This window comes from Zootermopsis nevadensis, unplaced genomic scaffold (assembly GCF_977971745.1).
Source record: "Zootermopsis nevadensis isolate Lab colony 2312 unplaced genomic scaffold, Znev_1.0 Znev_ptg000013l, whole genome shotgun sequence".
In the NCBI taxonomy this organism is placed as follows: domain Eukaryota; kingdom Metazoa; phylum Arthropoda; class Insecta; order Blattodea; family Termopsidae; genus Zootermopsis; species Zootermopsis nevadensis.
Genome location: NW_028259145.1, coordinates 15,883,509 through 15,904,751, shown reverse-complemented (window position 1 = coordinate 15,904,751; position 21,243 = coordinate 15,883,509). Strand labels below are relative to the sequence as shown.

The following is a 21,243-nucleotide window of genomic DNA, read 5'->3' as shown; positions in this document are numbered from 1 at the left end:
GAAAGGATATGGAAAAAATTGGTTTCGGCCTAAAGTGAGATATTATCCGGAATTTTCCTCGAGGAATGAGTTGAGTTACAAAAACTCTCAGTCAGGGTTGTCACTCTGTGGACCAAAATAAATGTATAATTAAAAGTGGTGCTACCAACCTACCATTAGAATGAAAACTAATGCGTATTTTCCACGTGTAAACAGACGAGGATCTACTGACATAATACAGTCGTTCTTCTAGTCTGGGAGCCCCAAGACTCATTACAAAATGAATTATTCAAGTGGATTCCCCTGCGTTTATGAAAATACTATTTCAAAGGAATCATCTGTTAGAATTCTTCAACCGAATGCGATGTGCCGTCACGGGAGAAGATAGAACCAGCATTAAAGTCCGTAATGGGTATTATAATAAGTACGGTGATAATGTAAATAAAAAGTTAGAAAATGTAACCTAGCTAACAACTCTGGCGCGTTCGTTACAGTTTCAATTTCGGCCTTTGTAAATGGTACGAATGATGGCAAATGTTAATGACGTACAAAACAAGTTAAGAGGTACACACAACAGAACGCCCTCGGCGTGTTCGTCATTACATGGAGTCCAATTTTTTAAAATGTCCAGTGAAATCAGTTATATGTGATAAGGCCTTAGATCACAGCGCCATGGCATCTACGGTCCTATGAGTAATATTAAATGTTAAATTTCATTAACGGTGGCGAGAGCTGATGTTTTCCTCAATCAGCACCACAAATATGAAATAACAGTTTTGAAATAATAGAGACTATTAACACAACGGCATTTGGAAATACTCCAAAATTGACAACATGTTGTTGTTAAACAAAGCTGCTATGTTTTATTTCAGAAATGTAGCCGAAACTCCATTCACGAGAACTGTAAAATTTATCTGACAATTCTGTGACAGTACATGTAATACTGATAGGTGCTTTAGAGATTCATGAAACGAGTGCATTGTTAAACAGTGTAGTTCCTCAAGCATTTTTTAAGTTTAAAAATGCCAGTTTCTTGACGAATGGTCGAGCTGATTATAATTTGTATTATGCAGTTTCAAAACAGATCAACAGAACTTGCCACCTGTCATCTTTCAAAACTTTCAAATTATTAATTTGTATTAAGAAAGAGATTAATGAATATTTGGGCACAAGACAACATGCTTATTAATATACGAGTATGAAAACAGTGTACATATTTAATTTATATTGTCTTTGTTATCACTGTACCCATCATTGACCATTATGTGCATAATCATATTTGCTTTACGGGATGAGTGCTTTTGCGTCAGTAATTGAGGTAAGCACCAGCTGAAATAAAGTGTCCTCTACGGAGTAAACAACAATCACGTGGATATTAGTATCAAAGCCATGGTTTGACTGCAAATACCTCTTTTCCCAAATAATCATGTCCTCTCTCAAGAGGTTAACTAAGTTTATTGGTTTCGTTTATGTAAATGAACTTCACAGCAAACAGCTTGTTCTATTTAATTAATTTTAGTTTAGCTATGGTAGTCCAGTTAATTTGTAAGATTGCTGTCTTCTCGGATGTTTCTTCATCGTCATTCTCATTACCAGGAGAACCAGAAACCTCATAGTTAAGTACTGATACGTATTATGACTTCGCTGTTACATGCTGTTGTTGTGGTGATCAGCCCAGAAACCACGCATGGTACAATGCATAAACGTCCCATGTTCATCGCTCTTTTGCCACTTGGGAACTATATATGTGTTCACGCATACAACGATCTGCTTCATAATTACACACTAATTATTAATTCAGCGTTGTTCAATTAGAGACTCTTCGTTAACCGATATTTCGAAAGAAACTACGGAAGACAAAAACATAAATAAATAAATATAAATTAAGGATCTGCTCACGATTATACTCATGGTGACCACACTCTCTCACTCTATATCACGACATTTTATGAAGTATACATTTTTAAGTAACAGTCGTACCTAAGATCGGATTTCCTCGCGGCGTAGCAAGTCCTCCCAGGGTCATGACGTGCGAGTGGTCGGCAGTGAGCACCAACAGTGTGTCTGCTAGATCCACAAGAGGCAGTGCTGCCAACAGAGCGGCCTCCAGCGCTAGGGTCTCCACCAGTGCTCGGTACGCATTGTTGTAGTGGTGGGCATGATCTATACGGCCGCCTGAGTAGAAATAAATATATTGTTTCGTCAAAAGCAACATCGTTATTAATATCACACACATCAATAACGTCGAATTTGTATGATATTAGATATAATATAACATCATGTTAGCCTCTATGAGTAATATGATATCTATAAACATCTTTATTACTTAATGAATACACAGGTCTATGTCTCTGAAACCTGAAATCGTAATTTACAACAAGCCCGCTGCGGTAACATCGGTACCATTCTTGCCACCACCGTCATTACTGTACCAAAAGACACCCGATTTTACACAGAATTTCGGTAGTGAAACCGCTTCATCCTTTATCTAGGTCTGTAGGGCAATAAATATTAACGTTTCTTGTCCTTGGTGCAAACTTATGGTGGATCAACCATCTTTACGTCACAGTCAGTAAAAATAAAAAACAACTGAACCACACTCTCAGCATGTGACTGTCTGACACGAGATACAGTATGACCTGGCCTCAGTAGTGTCACCTACCATACAACGAACATATATGAATATTTTCTGAATTGTTTAAATTTCCCTCGTACTTCTACAACTTCAACAATACAGGTACGTATTAAATCAGAACCAAGTTCTGGCTGCAACTTTACTTGGGCAATGTGTAATTAACAGATACGAATTCAGAGGTTTCCTACAGTGCGTATTACAATTCCAGTAATAGTTTCGCGTCATGCATGTTTCATACCTACAGTTTATTTATGTTCTACTACATATTTTGGTAATTTCGATATTAAATCCCTGTATTAGTAACATGTAAGCTCCGCCGAAAATTATGTCGCACATTTGCAGTAAATCGTGTAGGCCCATTACAATTTCGAACACTCGCTGTAGAGATTATTTATTCAGAGTATTCGAGTAGTTTGTGGATAGTGAATTACAGATGCAATAAGCAAAATATGCGATGTACCTACTTTATTATTAACAAGATTCCCCATTTTTCTCCACTGATCAGTATTCTCCCATTCAGTCTTCCTATCTACTTACTCGACGATCTTCACTCAACCCTCTTTATCCACTCCATTTTTTCCTTCTTCTTTACTTAACACTTCTATTTTTATGACGTAGTTTATGTCAAAGATTTCTCAAGAATTTCCTTTAATAAAATTATTCTTTTCTGTGTCTCTGAAAATAAGACTATACACATACTTTAAACACTTCACCTGCATTTGTCGAATACTTTTCGACGAAGTGCTTTTCCTTGCATCAGAATTATTATATCCTCAAATATTTCAGCTCAAGAAGAGATTATTTCGAAGTTAAAAAATATGAATTTGAAGACCTGTTATATTGTAAAAGCAATAAATACGCACATGGGTCGAAATCGTAATACCTGCATTACAATTTAGTAAAGTTTGATTAAGACATTGCTCATTTAACTTGAATTAGTTACGCTTAAGATGGGTCTGTGGTAGATGAATTTAGTGCAATGTAATGTAATGTAAGGTAGTGTAAGCTAAGGTACTGTAAAGTAATGTAAGGTAAGGTAAGGTGAGGTAACTATGTAGGTAACCATTGTTGTTTATTTGATGATAAACAGATGACGTTTCCTAGGTAACATAAAAATGAAGTTACACTTTTTCGTTTCCCTTTTTCGTAACAATTTTTCGTTACACATTTTTGTCGAAAGACACTCACCCTAAAATATAGACGTATTTACGTCAAAATAAACGAGCCGTACGTAACATAAGGTAGACGTACCGAAACGTGACATGGTGATCACCCGTGCTCAAGCGTGACATAGCGTGATTATGCGTGACCTGCGCTTATGTCGTGACAAAGGATCACCATAAGTGACGAATTGCGACGAGGATTTACAAAGCGTGAGTAAACATGACTAAGAGTGACAAAGCGTGATGAAGCGTGACTAGGCGTGATTTACTGTGAAGGCATGACGAAATGTGGCCAGAAGGGTAGAAAGATGACGAATTTAAACAAAGCGTGACAATGCGTGACAAAGCGCGTCAAAGCGTGTCAAAGCGTGACAAAGAGTGATATACCTTGATTTACTGTAAAAGCGTGACGAGATGCTGGAAGAAGAGTCGAAAGATGACGAATTTAATCGAAGCGGAACCATGTGTGACAAAGCGTGACAAAGCGTGACAAAGCGTGACAAAGCGTGACTAGTCGTGACGTACTGTAACGGCGTGACGAATTGTGGCCAAAAGTGTCGAATAGACACAAAAGTTTTCAAAACATTACCGAACGTAAGAAAACACACTAACCTAACCTAACTTAACCTTACCTAACCCAACCTAACCTAACCTAACCTAACCCAACCTAACTTAACCTAACCTAAACTAACGTACCTAACTCATGCTAACCTAACCACCAGCTATTTCTTCTAACGTATTGCAATGTACCCAAAAATAATGGAGCCGTAAGTAACATAAGGTAGACGTGCCGAAACGTGACATGGTGATCACGCGTGCTCAAGCGTGACACAGTGTGCCTGTGCGTGACCTGCGCCCACACCGTGGCAAGGCATCACCATATGTGTCGAATTGTTCCGAAGATTTACAAAGCGTGAGCAAACGTGACTAAGCGTGACAAAGCGTGATGAAGCAAGACTAGGCGTGATTTACTGTAAAGGCATGAAGAAATGTGGCCAGAAAAGACGAAAGATGACGAATTTAAACAAAGAGTGACCATGCGTGATAAAGCATGACAAATCGTGACAATGTGTGATGAAGCGTAATTTACTGTAAACGCGTGACAAGATGGTGCAAGAAGAGTCAAAAATGACGAATTTCATCGAAGCGTGACCATACGTGACAAAGAGTGACAAAGCGTGCCGTACTGTAACGACGTGACGAACTGTGGATATAAGTGTCGAATAGTCACAAAAATTTCCAAAAACTTATATAAAGTAAGAGAACACACTAACCTAACCTAACCTAACCTAACGAAACCTAACCTAACCCAACCTAACCTAACCTAACGTACCTAACACATGCTAACCTAACCACCACTTAATTCTTCTAACGTATTGCAATGTACACAAAAATAATCGAGCCGTACGTAACATAAGGTAGACGTGCCATAACGTGACATGATCACGCGTGCTCAAGCGTGACATAGCGTGTTTATGCGTGACCTGCGCTCATGTCGTGACAAAGGATCACCATAAGTGACGATTTTGCGACGAAGATTTACAAACCGTGAACAAACGTGACTAAGCGTGATGAAGCGTGACTAGGCGTGATTTACTGTAAAGGCATGACGCAATGTGGCCAGAAGAGTCGAAAGATGACGAATTTAAACAAAGCGTGACCATGCGTGATAAAGCGTGACAAAGCGTGACAATGCGTGATGAAGCGTGATTTACTGTAAAAACGTGACGAGATGGTGCAAGAAGAGTAAAAAATGATGAATTTCATCGAAGCGTGACCATGCGTGACAAAGCGTGACTAGTCGTGCCGTACTGAAACGACGTGACTAACTGTGGCCATAAGTGTCGAATAGACACAAATTTTTTCAAAACATTACCGAAAGTAAGAAAACACACTAACTTAACCTAACCTAACCCAACCTAACCTAACCTACCCTAACCTAACCTAACCCAACCTAACCTAACCTAACGTACCTAACACATGCTAACCTAACCACCAGTTATTTCTTCTAACGTATTGCAATACACCAAAAAATAATCGAGCCGTACGAACCATAAGGTAGACGTGCCGAAACGTGACATGGTGATCAAGCGTGTCATAGCGTGTTTATGCGTGACATGCGGTCATGTCGCGACAAAAGATCACCATAAGTGACGAATTGCGACGAAGATTTACAAAGCGTGAACGAACGTGATTAAGCGTGATGAAGCGTGACTAGGAGTGATTTACTGTAAAGGCATGACGAAATGTGGCCAGAAAAGACGAAAGATGAAGAATTTAAACAAAGAGTGATCATGCATGATAAAAAGTGACAAAGCGTGACAATGTGTGATGAAGCGTGATTTACTGTAAAAGCGTGACGAGATGGTGCAAGAAGAGTCAAAAATGATGAATTTCATCGAAGCGTGACCATGCGTGACAAAGCGTGACAACGCGTGACTAGTCGTGCCGTACTGTAACGACGTGACGAACTGTGGCCATAAGTGTCGAATAGTCACAAAAATTTTCAAAACATTACCGAAAGTAAGAAAACACACTAACCTAACCTAACCTAACCCAACCTAACCAAACGTACCTAATACATGCTAACCTAACCACCACTTATTTCTTCTAACGTATTGCAATGTACCCAAAAATAATCGAGCCGTACGTAACATAAGGTAGACGTGCCGAAACGTGGCATGATGATCACGCGTGCTCAAGCGTGACATAGCGTGTTTATGCGTGACCTGCGCTCAAGTCGTGACTAAGGATCACCGTAAGTGACGAATTGCGACCAAGATTTACAAAGCGTGAACAAACGTGACCAAGCGTAATAAAGCGTGATGAAGCGTGACTAGTCGTGATTTACTGTAAAGGCATGACGAAATGTGGTCAGAAAAGACGAAAGATGACGAATTTAAACAAAGCGTGACCATGCGTGACAAAGCGTGACAAAGCGTGCCGTACTGTAACAACGTGACGAACTGTGGCCATAAGTGTTGAATAGTCACAAAAATTTCAAAACTTTATCGAAAGTAAGAAAACACACTAACCTCACCTAACCTAACCTAACCTAACCTAACCTAACCTAACCTAACATAACCTAACCCAACCTAACCTAACATACCTAACACATGCTAACCTAACCACCAGTTATTTCTTCTAACTTGTTGCAATGTACCCAAAAATAATCGAACCGTACGTAACATAAGGTAGACGTGCCGAAACGTGACATGATGATCACGCGTGCTCAAGCGTGACATAGCGTGTTTATGCGTAACCTGCGCTCATGTCGTGACAAAGGATCACCATAAGTGACGAATTGCGACGAAGATTTATATAGCGTGAACAAACGTGACTAAGCGTGACAATGCGTGTTTAAGCGTGACTAGACGTGATTTACTGTAACGGCATGACGAAATGTGGTCAGAAAATACAAAAGATGACGAATTTAAACAAAGCGTGACCATGCGTGATAAAGCGTGACAAAGCGTGACAAAGCGTGACAAAGCGTGACAATGCGTGATGAGGCGTGATTTACTGTTTAAACGTAACGAGATGGTGCAAGAAGAGTCAAAAATGATGAATTTCATCGAAGCGTGACAATGCGTGACAAAGCGTGACTAGTCGTGCCGTACTGTAACGACGTGACGAACTGTGGTCATAAGTGCCGAATAGTCACAAAAATTTCCAAAAATTTATCGAAAGTAAGAAAACACACTAACCTAACCTAACCTAACCTAACGTAAGGCAACCTAACCTAACCTATTCTAACCCAACCTAAACCTAACCTAACCTAACATACCTAAAACATGCTAACCTAACCACAATATATTTCTTCTAACGTATTGCAATGTACCCAAAAATAATCGAGCCGTACGTAACATAAGGTACACGTGCCGAAACGTGACATGGTGAACACGCGTGCTGAAGCGTAACATAGCGTCTTTAAGCGTGACCTTCGCTATTGTGAAAAAGGATCACCATAAGTGACGATTTGCGACGAAGTTTCACAAAGCGTGACCATGCGTGACAAAGCGTGACAAAGCGTGATTAAGCGTTACTAGGCGTGATTTACTGTAAAGGCATGACGAAATTGTTTCAGAAAAGACAGAAGATGACGAATTTAAACAAAGCGTGACCATGCGTGATAAAGCGTGACAAAGCGTTACAATGCGTGATTAAGCGTGATTTACTGTAAAGGCATGACGAAATGTGGCCAGAAAAGACGAAAGATGACGAATTTAAACAAAGAGTTACCATGCGTGATAAAGCGTGACAAAGCGTGACAATGTGTGATGAATCGTGATTTACTGTAAACGCGTGACAAGATGGTGCAAGAAGAGTCAAAAATGATGAATTTCATCGAAGCGTGAACATGCGTGACAAAGCGTGACTAGTGTTGCCGTACTGTAACGACGTGATATGGTGAACACGCGTGCTCAAGCGTGACATGGCGTGTTTATGCGTGACCTGCGCTCATGTCGTGACAAAGGATCACCATAAGTGCCGAATTGCGACGAAGATTTACAAAGCGTGACCATGCGTGACAAAGCGTGATGAAGCGTGACTAGGCGTGATTTACTGTAAAGGCATGACGAAATGTGGTCAGAAAATACGAAAAATGACGAATTTAAACAAAGCGTGACCATGCGTGATAAAGCGTGACAATGCGTGATGAAGCATGATTTACTGTAAAAGCGTGACAAGATGGTGCAAGAAGTGTCAAAAATGACGAATTTCATTGAAGCGTGACAAAGCTTGACAAAGCGTGACTAGTCGTGCCGTACTGTAACGACGTGACGAACTGTTGCCATAAGTGTCGAATAGTCACAAAAAATTTCCAAAAAATTATTTGAAAGTAAGAAAACACACTAACCTCACCTAACCTAAACTAACCCAACCTAACCTAACCTAACCCAACCTAACCTAACCTAACCTAACGTACCTAACACATGCTAACCTAACCACCACTTATTTCTTCTAACGTATTGCAATGTACCCAAAAATAATCGAGCCGTACGTAACATAAGGTAGACGTGCCGAAACGTGATATGATGATCACGCGTGCTCAAGCGTGACATAGCGTATTTATGCGTGACCTGCGCTCAAGTCGTGACAAAGGATCACCATAAGTGACGAATTGCAACGAAGATTTACAAAGCGTGAACAAACGTGACTAAGCGTGACAAAGCGTGATGAAGCGTGACTAGGCGTGATTTACTGTAAAGGCATGACGATATTTGGTCAGAAAAGACGAAAGATGACGAATTCAAACAAAGCGTGACCATGCGTGATAAAGCGTGACGAGATGGTGCCAGAAGAGTAAAAAATGACGAATTTCATCGAAGCGTGACCATGCTTGACCATGCGTGACAAAGCGTGACTAGTCGTGCCGTACTGTAACGACGTGACGAACTGTGGCCATAAGTGTCTAATAGTCACAACATTTTTCAAAATATTACCGAAAGTAAGAAAACACACTAATCTAACCTCACCTAACCTAACCTAACCTAACCCAACCTAACCTAACCTAACCTAACCTAACCTAACCTAACGTAACCCAACACATGCTAACCTATCCACCAGTTACTTCTTCTAACGTATTGCAATGTAGCCAAAAAAAAGTTGTCAGTGGAACCACGGTTCCGGAGAATTTGACGTAAATACGTCTATACGGAAAGGAATTTTATATATTTTTCTTTATTCTAAATATTTCCTTTATACACGCTTTACAATTGTGTAAAGTTTGATTAAGACATTGCTTATTTAATTTGAATTAGTAAGGCTTCAGTTGGGTCTGTGATAGATGAATGTAATGTAAGGTAACGTAATGTAAGGTAAGGTGAGGTAACTATGTAGGCAACCATTGTTGTTTATTTGTTGATAAACAGATGACGTTTCCTAGGTAACATAACAATAAAGTCACACTTTTTCGTTTCCCTTTTTCGTTACATATTTTTGCCGAATGACACTGACCCTAAAATATAGACGTATTTACGTCAAAAAGGCGGTATTAAACATCCTTGTGTATTTCTCTGTCATGTATTTTGCAAGCGAGCAAATCAAGATTCAGAATTTGCAGGAGAATAGACAATTTAAAACTGAATAATTTCAAGCATGTGTTATAGGAGCATTTTATTTGACACTGTCCATTGTCTATACGTTTCGGGAGTTCACTCTATTCCCGTTTCCAGGTTACTGATTGACAACGGGAATACTAATTCCCATAATAAAACAGCCATTTTCACAGATATTTAGATAACTAATAAATAATCAATCAGTTAACAAAAACTTTCTTTCCGCAGTAAAAATAATCTATATTTCTACAAAGAATGTAATTTTAAGTGCTAGTTTTATTAGTATGATAAACACGATATTTTCACATAAAAATAAACGGTTTTTGGCAGCAGATTTCCAGAAGAAATTCTAGGTGATAAAACAAAATGGAATGGGCGAGACATATCGCAGATATGACGGCGATGACATAGACCCGTGAAATCTCATACATTCGGTAATTCAGAAAAAAGACATGTCAGAGGCTACAGAGTGTGAGAATACCTCAAACTTTTTTTTAAATTTCTTGTTAAATAGCTTTTAAGTAAATAGATATCAATTAAATTTCACAGTGGCCAAGTTTATCAAGTTTAACTTTAAACACAGGAGCTGTGTAACTTGCCTTCCACAAACAGAAGAAATCCTTTAGGGTTCTTGGCCAAGATGGACAAGGCAACACGAGTCATATCAGCCAGTGAAGGGTCTCCATTAGGACTCGTGTCACGGTCCGCTTCGAAGTCGAGATGAGAGTACGCGAACAGGCCTGCAGAACGTAAAACGTGTTTCATTAGGGCAATAATTTATTTCCATGATGATGAAGGTAGTAAGGACTTCTAAGACGTCGGTAAATTTCTATCGGACTAAAATGCGCAATAAGTCAGAAGACGGTCATCTTCATACACCCCGAAGCAAGAACCTGAAATCTCGCATTACAAATTTTAAAACCAGAAAAATAACAATATGGCCAAATGAGACGGGATATTGAATTTGCGTAGTACGACTCGGCTAATCGCGAATAATTTGTTCCCTTTGAATTATCACAGAACTACAGAGACAGGAGATTAATGTGTAGATATTAGCCTAATTTTCATTTGAAGGTGGACGTACCTCAAAACATCAACACCGAAACTTCTCAGTTCGTCTCATATTCACATATCCTACGTCAGAAAACTCACACTTCTTAATGTTCTACAGACGCATTACTTACCCAATAAATAGTCAACGCGATGGGGATCCACGTGTTCCATCTGATCACGATTCCATACGTATTCGGCCCTTACACTTCTCCGTTTCTTCTCGCGTAGCCAATCGGCGATCAGGTTACGTCCATCTAACCGTCGGCCTTCGTCTCCAGGCGCTTCTGGGTCACGTGTTACTTTTGGTAACCAATGTCGTCGTCCACCACCAAGAACTACCTGCACATAAAGTTGGCAAACGTAGGTAAATAAGCATGCCAGATAAGAATATTTATGTTAAAAAACCGCTTTTCAAAATCGTATATTTTGAATCAAATACGGAGTTGAAATAGTTGGCTGTATAGAAGAGAACATCAATTCAGTTATTTAAAGTTAGCATAACGTTGTATTAGAGATGAATAATAACACGTGGATTCTTTTAAATGAAAAATAGATTCACTCAACACACCGTTACAATTAATTATCTCCTTAATCAATGTTCTATCTGCTGGTAAGTCACAGTTTTGATTATGGTTGCCCAGTTAACTGCGAACTACTTACATGCTGCAAAATGCTTTCTCCAACCCGCAAACGCCTTGTTTGGACTTGACCTTCGACTGGTTGCACGAAGAAACGAACACAAAACTAACTAAAGTGTGAAGTTCCGCGTAAACGCAAGACATCGCCCCTTAGACCATTCCTGCGTGCGAAACGCGTTACTATAATTTCTTACATGTTGACGCTAACGGGATAAATACTTCAGCAGGATTTTATCTCATAATCCCAAGCATACACGTGCACCTACGCGCCTCATTGGCTGCATGAGGGCAGGCGGCCAGCATTTGTAGGTCATGCGACTGTTCGAAAACACCCTCCGTACTTGTAGTAAACGGGGAAATGTCTAGTTGCTGCCAGTCTCTACACTTACCAAACAGAAAGTACCAGAATATTCTGTGCGCAAGAGCTCAGGATATGGATAAAGTCATTACCTAAACAAATTTCATTTGGTTAAAAAAAGAACGCCAAAAACAAAATTGTCTTGCGAAATATAATTCTTGAGAAAGTTAGAAATGTTCCTACCTAAGCTGCAGGAAGCCTACAATCTATAGAAGATACAAGTGTCAGAATAAAATAAATGTCGCGTCTTTAGCCGGTCTTGCACATTATATTTCCATGAATCATGCTCATTTCATATAAATCTGCACAAATGCTGATTCTTCTTCGGATATGCTGGTCGTTTTACTTTCCCTCCGCATCATCTGTCACAATTGACTGCCACGAAAAACGCGCACCATAAGAATTCATCCGCTGTCCTTTGAATTTTTCCAGACTGCCAAAGTTATTGCCCTAAAGAAATATAATTCATCCGCAGACTGCAATAATTTTCACATCATCTGACCATAGATAACCGATCATAGAAAGTTGTTCTTCTCTGACGAACATTATAAATTTGTCATGGTATTATTACAACGCAGAAAGTAATTAAAATCAGCTATTTTCAAATGGGAAAGATCTACGCTATTTAAATCCGGCAATTTCTTGAGTGTTGACAAAATTATTTTTCACAACAGATATTTAGGTATCTGACTTATTTTGTGTTATACGTGGTGCAGAATAAGTCTATTTCCAATTCCAATTTTAATATACTCACTATTGTTTTGTGTAAGTCCGTGTTAAGTACATTTTTAGCCGACTAAACCTACTTTTCCTACGTAAGTAGGTGTGTATATAATTAGGGTTCAATAATTAGCCAAATCTTTTACTTCAAAGTCGCTACACTATAAAAGTTTGTTCTGGTTCACGCAACCTTTTATTCTGATCAGCCTCTAAGTATGCGATTCGTTCTATAAGCAGAGAAACTTAGTGGTAATTTATATTACTTGAATACGCTATCTGAATGTGCCAGGGGACGTGATTAACGAGTAGAACCCGCAAAGCAGTAAGTAATCATTTACGACAGATTCCATTGAGGGCTCTATGCGCTGTTAATCACTCCCCTAAATAATCTCACGGCGAGATGAGAAGACGGCGTAATTCTTATGTTGTGAAAATAATATTTTCATTTAATAAACATTTTTTTATCATAAGTGTTTATATCTGTTTGTGATGTTCTATCTTCCCTTGCTGTTAAGCATAAAAAATTACAAACACAATTGTATCGACTGTTATAAGTCGCATTTCAAGTTCGAATGGGACATTTAGGTTTTGTAAATCCATCAAGTGTTAACACCACCACCTCGTATGTAAAAGTATCCTAAATACTTTAAAAAGGATGGACCAATAGATCACGAGTGTATGTTTTAAACAACAGTTTATAAAACATGATTACACCTCGTGTAACATCAGAAGAGAATTTGACGAGGTTTTAATCAATCTGCAATACATCTGTTATGAAACAATGTCCACAGCACGCCAAGAGATCTATCAAAATATGTAATAAAGTGGTGTAATTTTGATATATTAAGTTAATTTGGTTTCCTTGACGCGTAACTGTCTTCAGGTAGCTGTAGCGAATAACAGTTTTGAATTAATCTCGCTTTATAAAATGTTTTGTTTCTGTTTCTAAAGAACTTCACAGACAATATAGAAAAGATTTCAGGAACTTGCGGCGGAGAGTATAATGCTGCCCGTCCTCTGGTATATTATAATACATACTGAATGATGATTCGGAGGAGCTTATTGCCTTCATCTTCAGGGCGAATAACTTGATATTGGAGGTAGGAATCTCTACCAAAACAACGAAAAATATATATCAGACTACAAAATGCAACATCACAGAACATGGCCATTGTAATATTTATATGCGTCAACACAAATATTTCGTCCGAAACAGCTATTACTTAAAATAATTTAAGGATAGATGCCATGCCTATTCAAAATTCTAACTAATACATTTTGATGATTGTGTCAGAAATTTCATTGAGCTAGAGACCAATGTCATCTTTGCAAATTTAAGATGTCTTTAGGTAGATGTTGGTATGACGTAGGCTCATCAGCTTCGGACATAACAAGAAGATACTCTGTCCTGTATTGGCATCTGTGATTTTAACAATGGGAAGAGGTGAGGGGCTGAAGAACCTATTTTGACTTTCCGAAATCTAGCGGCGTTAATTCTCGTCCACTTTTGTAACTTGATATAACAGTACAGTCACCGAGCAGGACAAGTACGTGAAATTGTGACGTTGGTAGGTTCGTGGTATTTAAGTTTCAGCTGATGGAACTGAAATTCAGCTTCTGAGGAGTGATGACCTCGGGAAGGGACGTTTTAGCGAACAGCGGAATTATGATTAAGAGAAATTAAATAAGAAGAGAAAGGAGTAAATTAAGTATAGAGGATAATAGTAATTCGTCCTCTACGCTCAATATGATTAGGCTGATCTAATAAAGGCGGTTAAAGTGGGCGGTACATCAGTGTGCAGGAAAATGCATACAAAATTGTAGTCCATAATCTGAAAGAAGAAACTATTTAGGAGACGTATTCATAGATGGGAGGGCAATGTTAAAATCTGCGTTTAAAAGTAACGTGTGAACATAATGACTGGATTAAATGATAAATTAATGTGTTCAGTAACGGGCTTTTTTACGTGGTTAAAAGTGTTGATACTGTATGACAGGCCAGGACTTTCTCGACTTACTGAGCGACTGTCAGCTTCAGGAATGACTTTGATCCAAGTTGTTATTTAACGTCTTTACGATTCTCCTGATTTTTTAGACATGATTATGTACTTAATTCTCGGTCATATGAATTTTGTGTCAATTTCTGTACTTGCTTCTAAGACCATTTCCATTCTTATTTGTAGGACGTAAATAGAATAAAAATTTTCTTGGATACTTTCCATCTCCGAAACGTCGTTTTTCTATTTTATTTCTTAGGCGATGGAAAATATCCAAGAAAATTTTTATTCAAATGACTCAACATTGTCACGAACTTTTAGATTTGATTTAGGATGTACTTAGGCGAAAACATTAGCATCAACAACATACAAAAGACCGTACCATCAAATTTCTTAACTATTCGAATGTCTTACTGTAGAGATAATTAAAACAATAATTATAAAGTGCGAATCCCCATTTACTATTCACATCCTGAATTCTAGATCATAAAATATTTACTCATAAGACTTTTACAGACTTCTTTTCAGAGGTCATACTGCCTCCGTCATCAGGGTGATTCATACGGAGGCAGTATGACCTCTGAAACGTTGGTTAACATCGACCAGACTACACGGCGTAACAACTCAGAAGACAGAAATCTTCATACTGTAAAAAGTCGATATTATTGTCCATACTCTGTAGGAAACAGAGAACCGTCATCTTATTCCCGGTAGGGACAGAGATTTGTCTCTCTTCTATATTTACCAGACTCTGGGACCTACCGATCCCCACATCGAAAGGACGCACTGAAGATTGAGTGAGGACATATAGCACGCATGGAAAGATGAGTACATTTTAATGGAAATAACTAAAGGTAAGAAGCCAATTGGGGGATATACACATTAATGTGAGGACATATTTAAGTGAATCCTAAGGACGTCGGTATGAGTGTGTGTATGGGATCAAAATTATCCAGAATACGGTTCAGTGTACATGGCAATGAACATTCGAGTTTCGGAAGAGTCACACAACTGTTTTACAACCTGACAGACTCTTAGGTTTTCGAGAACAACTTTGTTCCAGTAAGATATGTGGTGTCCCTTCTCAAGCACATTAAGTCCGGGGGCATGATCACACGTTCAACAAGGACTTTCATTAATGCGCGAACATTTAATTATTCAAAAGGCGTACGACAAATATGATCCACGCGAGTTTTTCTTAAATGGTTTAGTAGAAACGATACTTGTGCAGACCACGATAATCATTATAACATACAAATCAGATAAATTATTGTTACGGGGTACAGGTTAAAAATACGCTTTCGTATACAGCCACTCTTATCGCAATGTGAAAAACAGTTCAATTAAAACGTTCATAAATGTACTGAAATGAAAAATAATAGAAATGTCAGAAGTGATGGCTACATTTAACTGGTAATTACAGCAACTGGAGGAATACTTTTAAGTAGCGTACGCTGAAATATAAATCTGTTGCAGTTGGCGTAGATAATGAAATACGAAACTGTAATAGGTTATCTGCAGACAAATGTTATTTTACATTTAGAGGATAAACAGACACAAGGCGCTTTTCGGAGCAGTAACCTGGAGGAGTTCTTTTGTGAACTACACTGTGAACATTGCAGGCATGAAGATGACATAAAGAAACTAATGTTGTTTGTCTTTATCTTGTTCCTTTATTCCTCTTGTTCTTCATCTTCAGCTTCTGCTTAATTTCCTTCTCTTTTAGCTTCTTTTCTTTATTTTCTTTTCTTTATTTCTTTCTTTCTTTCTTTCTTTCTTTCGTCTTCCATTCTCTTATTCAATTATTGTGAACGATGATATTCGATAACCCGTCGTTTTTTGATTTGTGCTGCCATCTTGTATTAACGTGTTTTTCCAACAATTCTGGGCGAAGACGACGTGGCTATTTGTAGACTGAATTGTCTCTTATAAGAAAGTACGACTCACAGATGATAAAAGTAAGTTAAATAAATTCTCTTATTCATTTAAGTTTACACAATTTAATACAGGACGCAGATAAACCTGAAAAGCAGCAGTGGCACTTTACTCTGAAAAATCTTGGTGTAAATATTTTCATGAGACTTTTAACCGATACACTAGAAATGCTCACCAATTAGTTTAATACTGATATTAACTTTAGACAGACGCTTCAGAACTCTGCAAGAAATAAGCTGCACGCACATACAAACATTTAAAATCTTTAGTTCTTTAAACTATTGGTAATAACGTCCATCCTCCTCTCTCCTATTAAGCAGTTAACAGTGTTAATTAGGCTATATAATTAGAGCGGATACGGCAAGAAAATTAATCTAGAATTACAACGAGAATTACCACCGAGTTCAAGAACACAAAGATCGTTGCATAACATCGAAACTGTAAAAAATGTTGGAACTTTATGTGGTTATGATACTTTACATACAACACGGACAGCACATTCTCAGACAGAATGCGACACATACGAGCGGGTTAATGGCTTGCTTTAATTATACTAAATATGGGGGAGACTATCAAACGTAAAGCCTCTAGCTTGAATCGTTCAGTTTAATCCTGTTTGATACTGGGCGTAAAAGGGATGTAATGAAGTCGTCAAATGTGGGATGGATGTAAAGGATATTTTGGTGCTATGAGAAGAGAGGTCGTTTGAAGAGGAATAAAACATCCACACAGAAGAGTTAATTCCGGAACATGCAGGCCTGCTACACGTTTGGAAACAACTCTGACCCGTACATACAATTCTTGTTCTACTCCTTACTTCCCTTGTCCTACTGATCTGCGACAGGGATTCTAAAATAATGGAAAAGACTTTTTAGACAGTACTTCAGTTCCCCAGACGTGCGAAACTGTGATTATGGACAGACTGGAGCAGCATTATAGTTCCCTCGTCCACTTATTTTAACTAAATTTTACGATCCAGTTAACAACAGAACATTTTTAAAGCTTCGGTATTTTAAAACCGGAATTTTATAAGTTTTAAAATTTTAAACCTTCAAATTTAGTATCTAGTTCCTGAATAAAACGACAATATTACATATTGCACGTTGAGGCTCAATATTTAACGATTATTTAATGTAGATTATTCAGGTACCCTATTTTTTTAACGCTTCAGGTGACTCTCAAATTATCGAAAATATTTGAATTTATAATACAACTGAACACAGAAGATGTAAAAACCTACCTGTTTATCGCTTTTTTCAACAGAGTTGACTTATATGTGCCAGACACATAGTTCTCAGACAACGAAAATGCAGTATCATTTTTCAGCGTAACTCCATGTTAAAATTAATACGAATCGTTCACCTGATTAATGTAATATGGCATATTAATAAGTCACTTTATACGGCCTATAATCTGTTCATAACTTTCCTGACATGCATCGTCAACAGCTCAATTGCATTTGCAAATGTACACTCATATTTCATGGATCATGAATATGATGAAACTGAGAGTAGAATTTCCATGCTTTATGTGATTTGTGTCACGATCAGATGGATTATTAATTGAAACACATTTAATAATTCTCTATTTAAAGTCAGTGGATACTCAGAATTTAATAATAATAAACAAGGTAATTTCGTGAACAGAATGCATGAAGTGAAACAATGTGTATATCCAGTCTGAATTAGACTACTATACTACAGATTACGTGTAGTTCTGCGGTTATTCAACAACTCTGTATCAACTACTGGAATTATGCAACGTCTATTGAAGGAGATATTCTTCGGAGAGATGTATATTAAGGCATGGGAATGGTTTACAATTAGAATACTGGTCTTTTGGGAGCTGAACACGCTAATCAACTCCAAGATCCCATAAAAGTTGCCAAATATCATCACAGTTGCCAGTTTCTCAGAAAGGTCTCAGGTCCGTGGAGATAGTTAAATAATTGTCTATTTAAGCCTTTAGATATTATAAGCCAATTCGTGCCATTGCCCGCGAGAAAACGCGTTGATAAGCGAATGACATTTTACTGTTTGTTATATCCAGTGATAGTATTTGGCTGGATGGGCGTAATCTCCTTGAACCACAAAGTTATACGCGTTGTCAAACAGTCGAAGCGGACAACGAATTAGTTCTCGAGATTACTGAATTTTTTTCGTAATCGTCGAAACCCTTTCAAATTAACTAATAAATTAATGCTTCATTTAAATAACCGCTTATTGCATTCACCTTAGCTTTGGAGACCTCCAAAATCGCTAAACAAGTACATAGTCACTCTGAAGATGGCAACTACAATGTTTTCTAAAACACTTTATCATATTCAGCAGTCTACCTTGCTCATCATTGAATGTCAAAGTTACAGACTGAAATCCAGCCGCGAAAACTTCGGGACAAGATTGTGGGTAGGTACAGCTTTACAAATCAGGTACCATATATTGGTGCGTGGTCAGCTGTTGAATTCTGCTTGTGACGCCATGTGGTCTTCTAGGTTAGGTTAACAATGTTCCTGTGGAAAACATCGCCTCCATCTTCAGGACCACAAGGCGTCATAACGCAAGAGATCACAATCTCATGTATGATCATATTCACGCCTTGAATATCTCATCCCCAGCGAATAATCTCTATGTACCCATAAGATGCAAGGCCGCTGAATGGACCCAAAAGCCGGCCTGAACCTGCGGGTTAAGAGAAAAAGCCCTCCCTTATCCGAGAATCGAACTCCCATTGTCCAAGACGCATCCATTCATTGCACCAACTAAGCCATGGCCGTTCATATGGATTAGACATAAGGTACGATTTTCCTGATGTGAGGGTGACGAGAATAAAATTAACCATTCGCTACCCCAAATGCTGAAAAGTTATCGGAATCCACATTTGTTTTTCTCTGGCTTGGCGGTTAGACGTTTAATATCGATATCTCCTGCGTCACTTTTATTTGTAATCCTACTATATCTAGTTGAAATAGCACTGTCTCTTGAAGTCGGAAGAGCAAACAGACACTGTCGGTCCAGATGCAGAAATATGTACCGACCTAGTGTCGCCATTCTATTGCTATTCCAATATCATTGCTTCTTGAACAAATACTCATTACTTCCACTTTAGCAACAGCTACCCAGTCTAAAGACATATCTTAATCAGCTTGGAAAAGGAATCCCTAATTTTGTTCTGGAGTTAAATTTTAAGCACGAATAACTTCCTTCTGACTCGAGACTACTTCTTCCTTTTAACAGGATTACAAACTTTCAAGCAAAATTTCAGTGCAAGTCTTGCTACAGCGTCAAGAAAGAGAAATTGCTCTACCAGTCTGAGAATCATATGGCAGCTGACACGCTTATATTGTGGCTTTATTACGTAAGTGCCATGTTCTTTCGGTTCTTGTCTGGAGGTTAACTGCTTTATTTTGTTACGTCTGCTACACTCTCCAGTCATGGACATACTATATGGGACCTCAGAGAAATGCTTCACAAATTTTATTTTATTTTATCTTAACTATTATATATTTTTTTGCAACTTGTTTTCATACTGAATCAAAATCGCCAGCGCCTCTTCTCGAACCGACCTCCTCCTGTGCTTCATTGTTACTCAAAATATTAAAAACCTTCCTTTGCCAAATCCTACCAAGCCTCTCCTTACCTGTAATTAAGCATTACAAACTGTAAGACGGTAATTGTGAACTAAGAAATAATATGGAGCCTTATTAGATTATTTGTCTAGTCAATGTTGTATTAAATCTAAAATAATTATACAACTTTGTTGAAATGTAATTGTTTCCCGACGTTGGCTCTAAAATGTAAATACGTAAACACATTTCCTAACGTTTCAATTTTCTAAGTAAACAACAATATCTCTTAAAAAATCGCTTTTAATAAGGATTTCCTTTGCCTTTTGAAATAAAGTGTAATAAAATAGTTGAAAATTATAAGACATTTGTATTTAGAGTATGAGAACCACAGTTTTTTGTTTACAACAAAACATTAACATTTTTGACAGCTTTCGCATTCTCTCACACACATATTTGTTTTCGGGACTCATACTTTCTCTTTAGGCCTGTGCCCCATCTGATTCTAGGTATATCTGAATAAATTAAAACAAACCATTTTCAGTATTAAGAAGTGTGTCTGACACGGAATCCTGGGTGTCGCAGGGTTCCATATTAGCAGCATTGCCACATTGGCAAATAACCTAGGAACATTTCTCTAACACGATGGTTGCCGACGCTACTCAGATTACCACACAAAGCCCACTTCCTGCATCACAATGTTAATGAAGGACAAGAGAAATAACGGAAATATGGTATGCCACTGTGATAAGCAGGAATACCTACGCATGGAAACTTTAAATACCTTCTAAAAATAAACAGCTTTAAAATCAACATCACTACACAAAAGCGACTGTCGACACTGTCAATAGTTTGGCGGCTTGTGATATAGTAGCTCTGACAGGTTCTAGCACGTAGCAGAAGAGCTGGTTCCATATTAACCGCGGTTTTCGTATTACCGCCCCTGCGTCTGTTGCTGACATGACAGAATACTACGTTAGGACGGGTGCTATAAATTGTATTCATCACCATATTAGTAGCAAAACCTTGTGTAATTATTGGAACATATAAAACACACAGTGACCATGAGAAATGTGTATAAAATATTATAAAATAAAATAGAACGACCAGGAATCGTACTGATGATGAAAAGCACAATCAC

At 38.1% G+C, this 21,243-nt stretch overlaps 1 protein-coding gene across 3 annotated transcripts in view; it reads right to left on the bottom strand.

The window, feature by feature from the left end:
* The window catches only part of LOC110830645 (alkaline phosphatase), a 226,828-nt gene that overhangs the window by 4,046 nt on the left and 201,539 nt on the right, over nucleotides 1-21,243 (bottom strand). For all 3 annotated transcript variants that reach the window (XM_022065792.2, XM_022065806.2, XM_022065797.2), the window contains 3 exons: nucleotides 11,024-11,231; nucleotides 10,439-10,579; nucleotides 1,960-2,154 (listed from right to left, as the gene is read on the bottom strand). In XM_022065792.2, coding sequence (XP_021921484.1) covers nucleotides 1,960-2,154; nucleotides 10,439-10,579; nucleotides 11,024-11,231 — 544 coding nt within the window. The remainder of the gene's footprint in view (nucleotides 1-1,959; nucleotides 2,155-10,438; nucleotides 10,580-11,023; nucleotides 11,232-21,243) is intronic.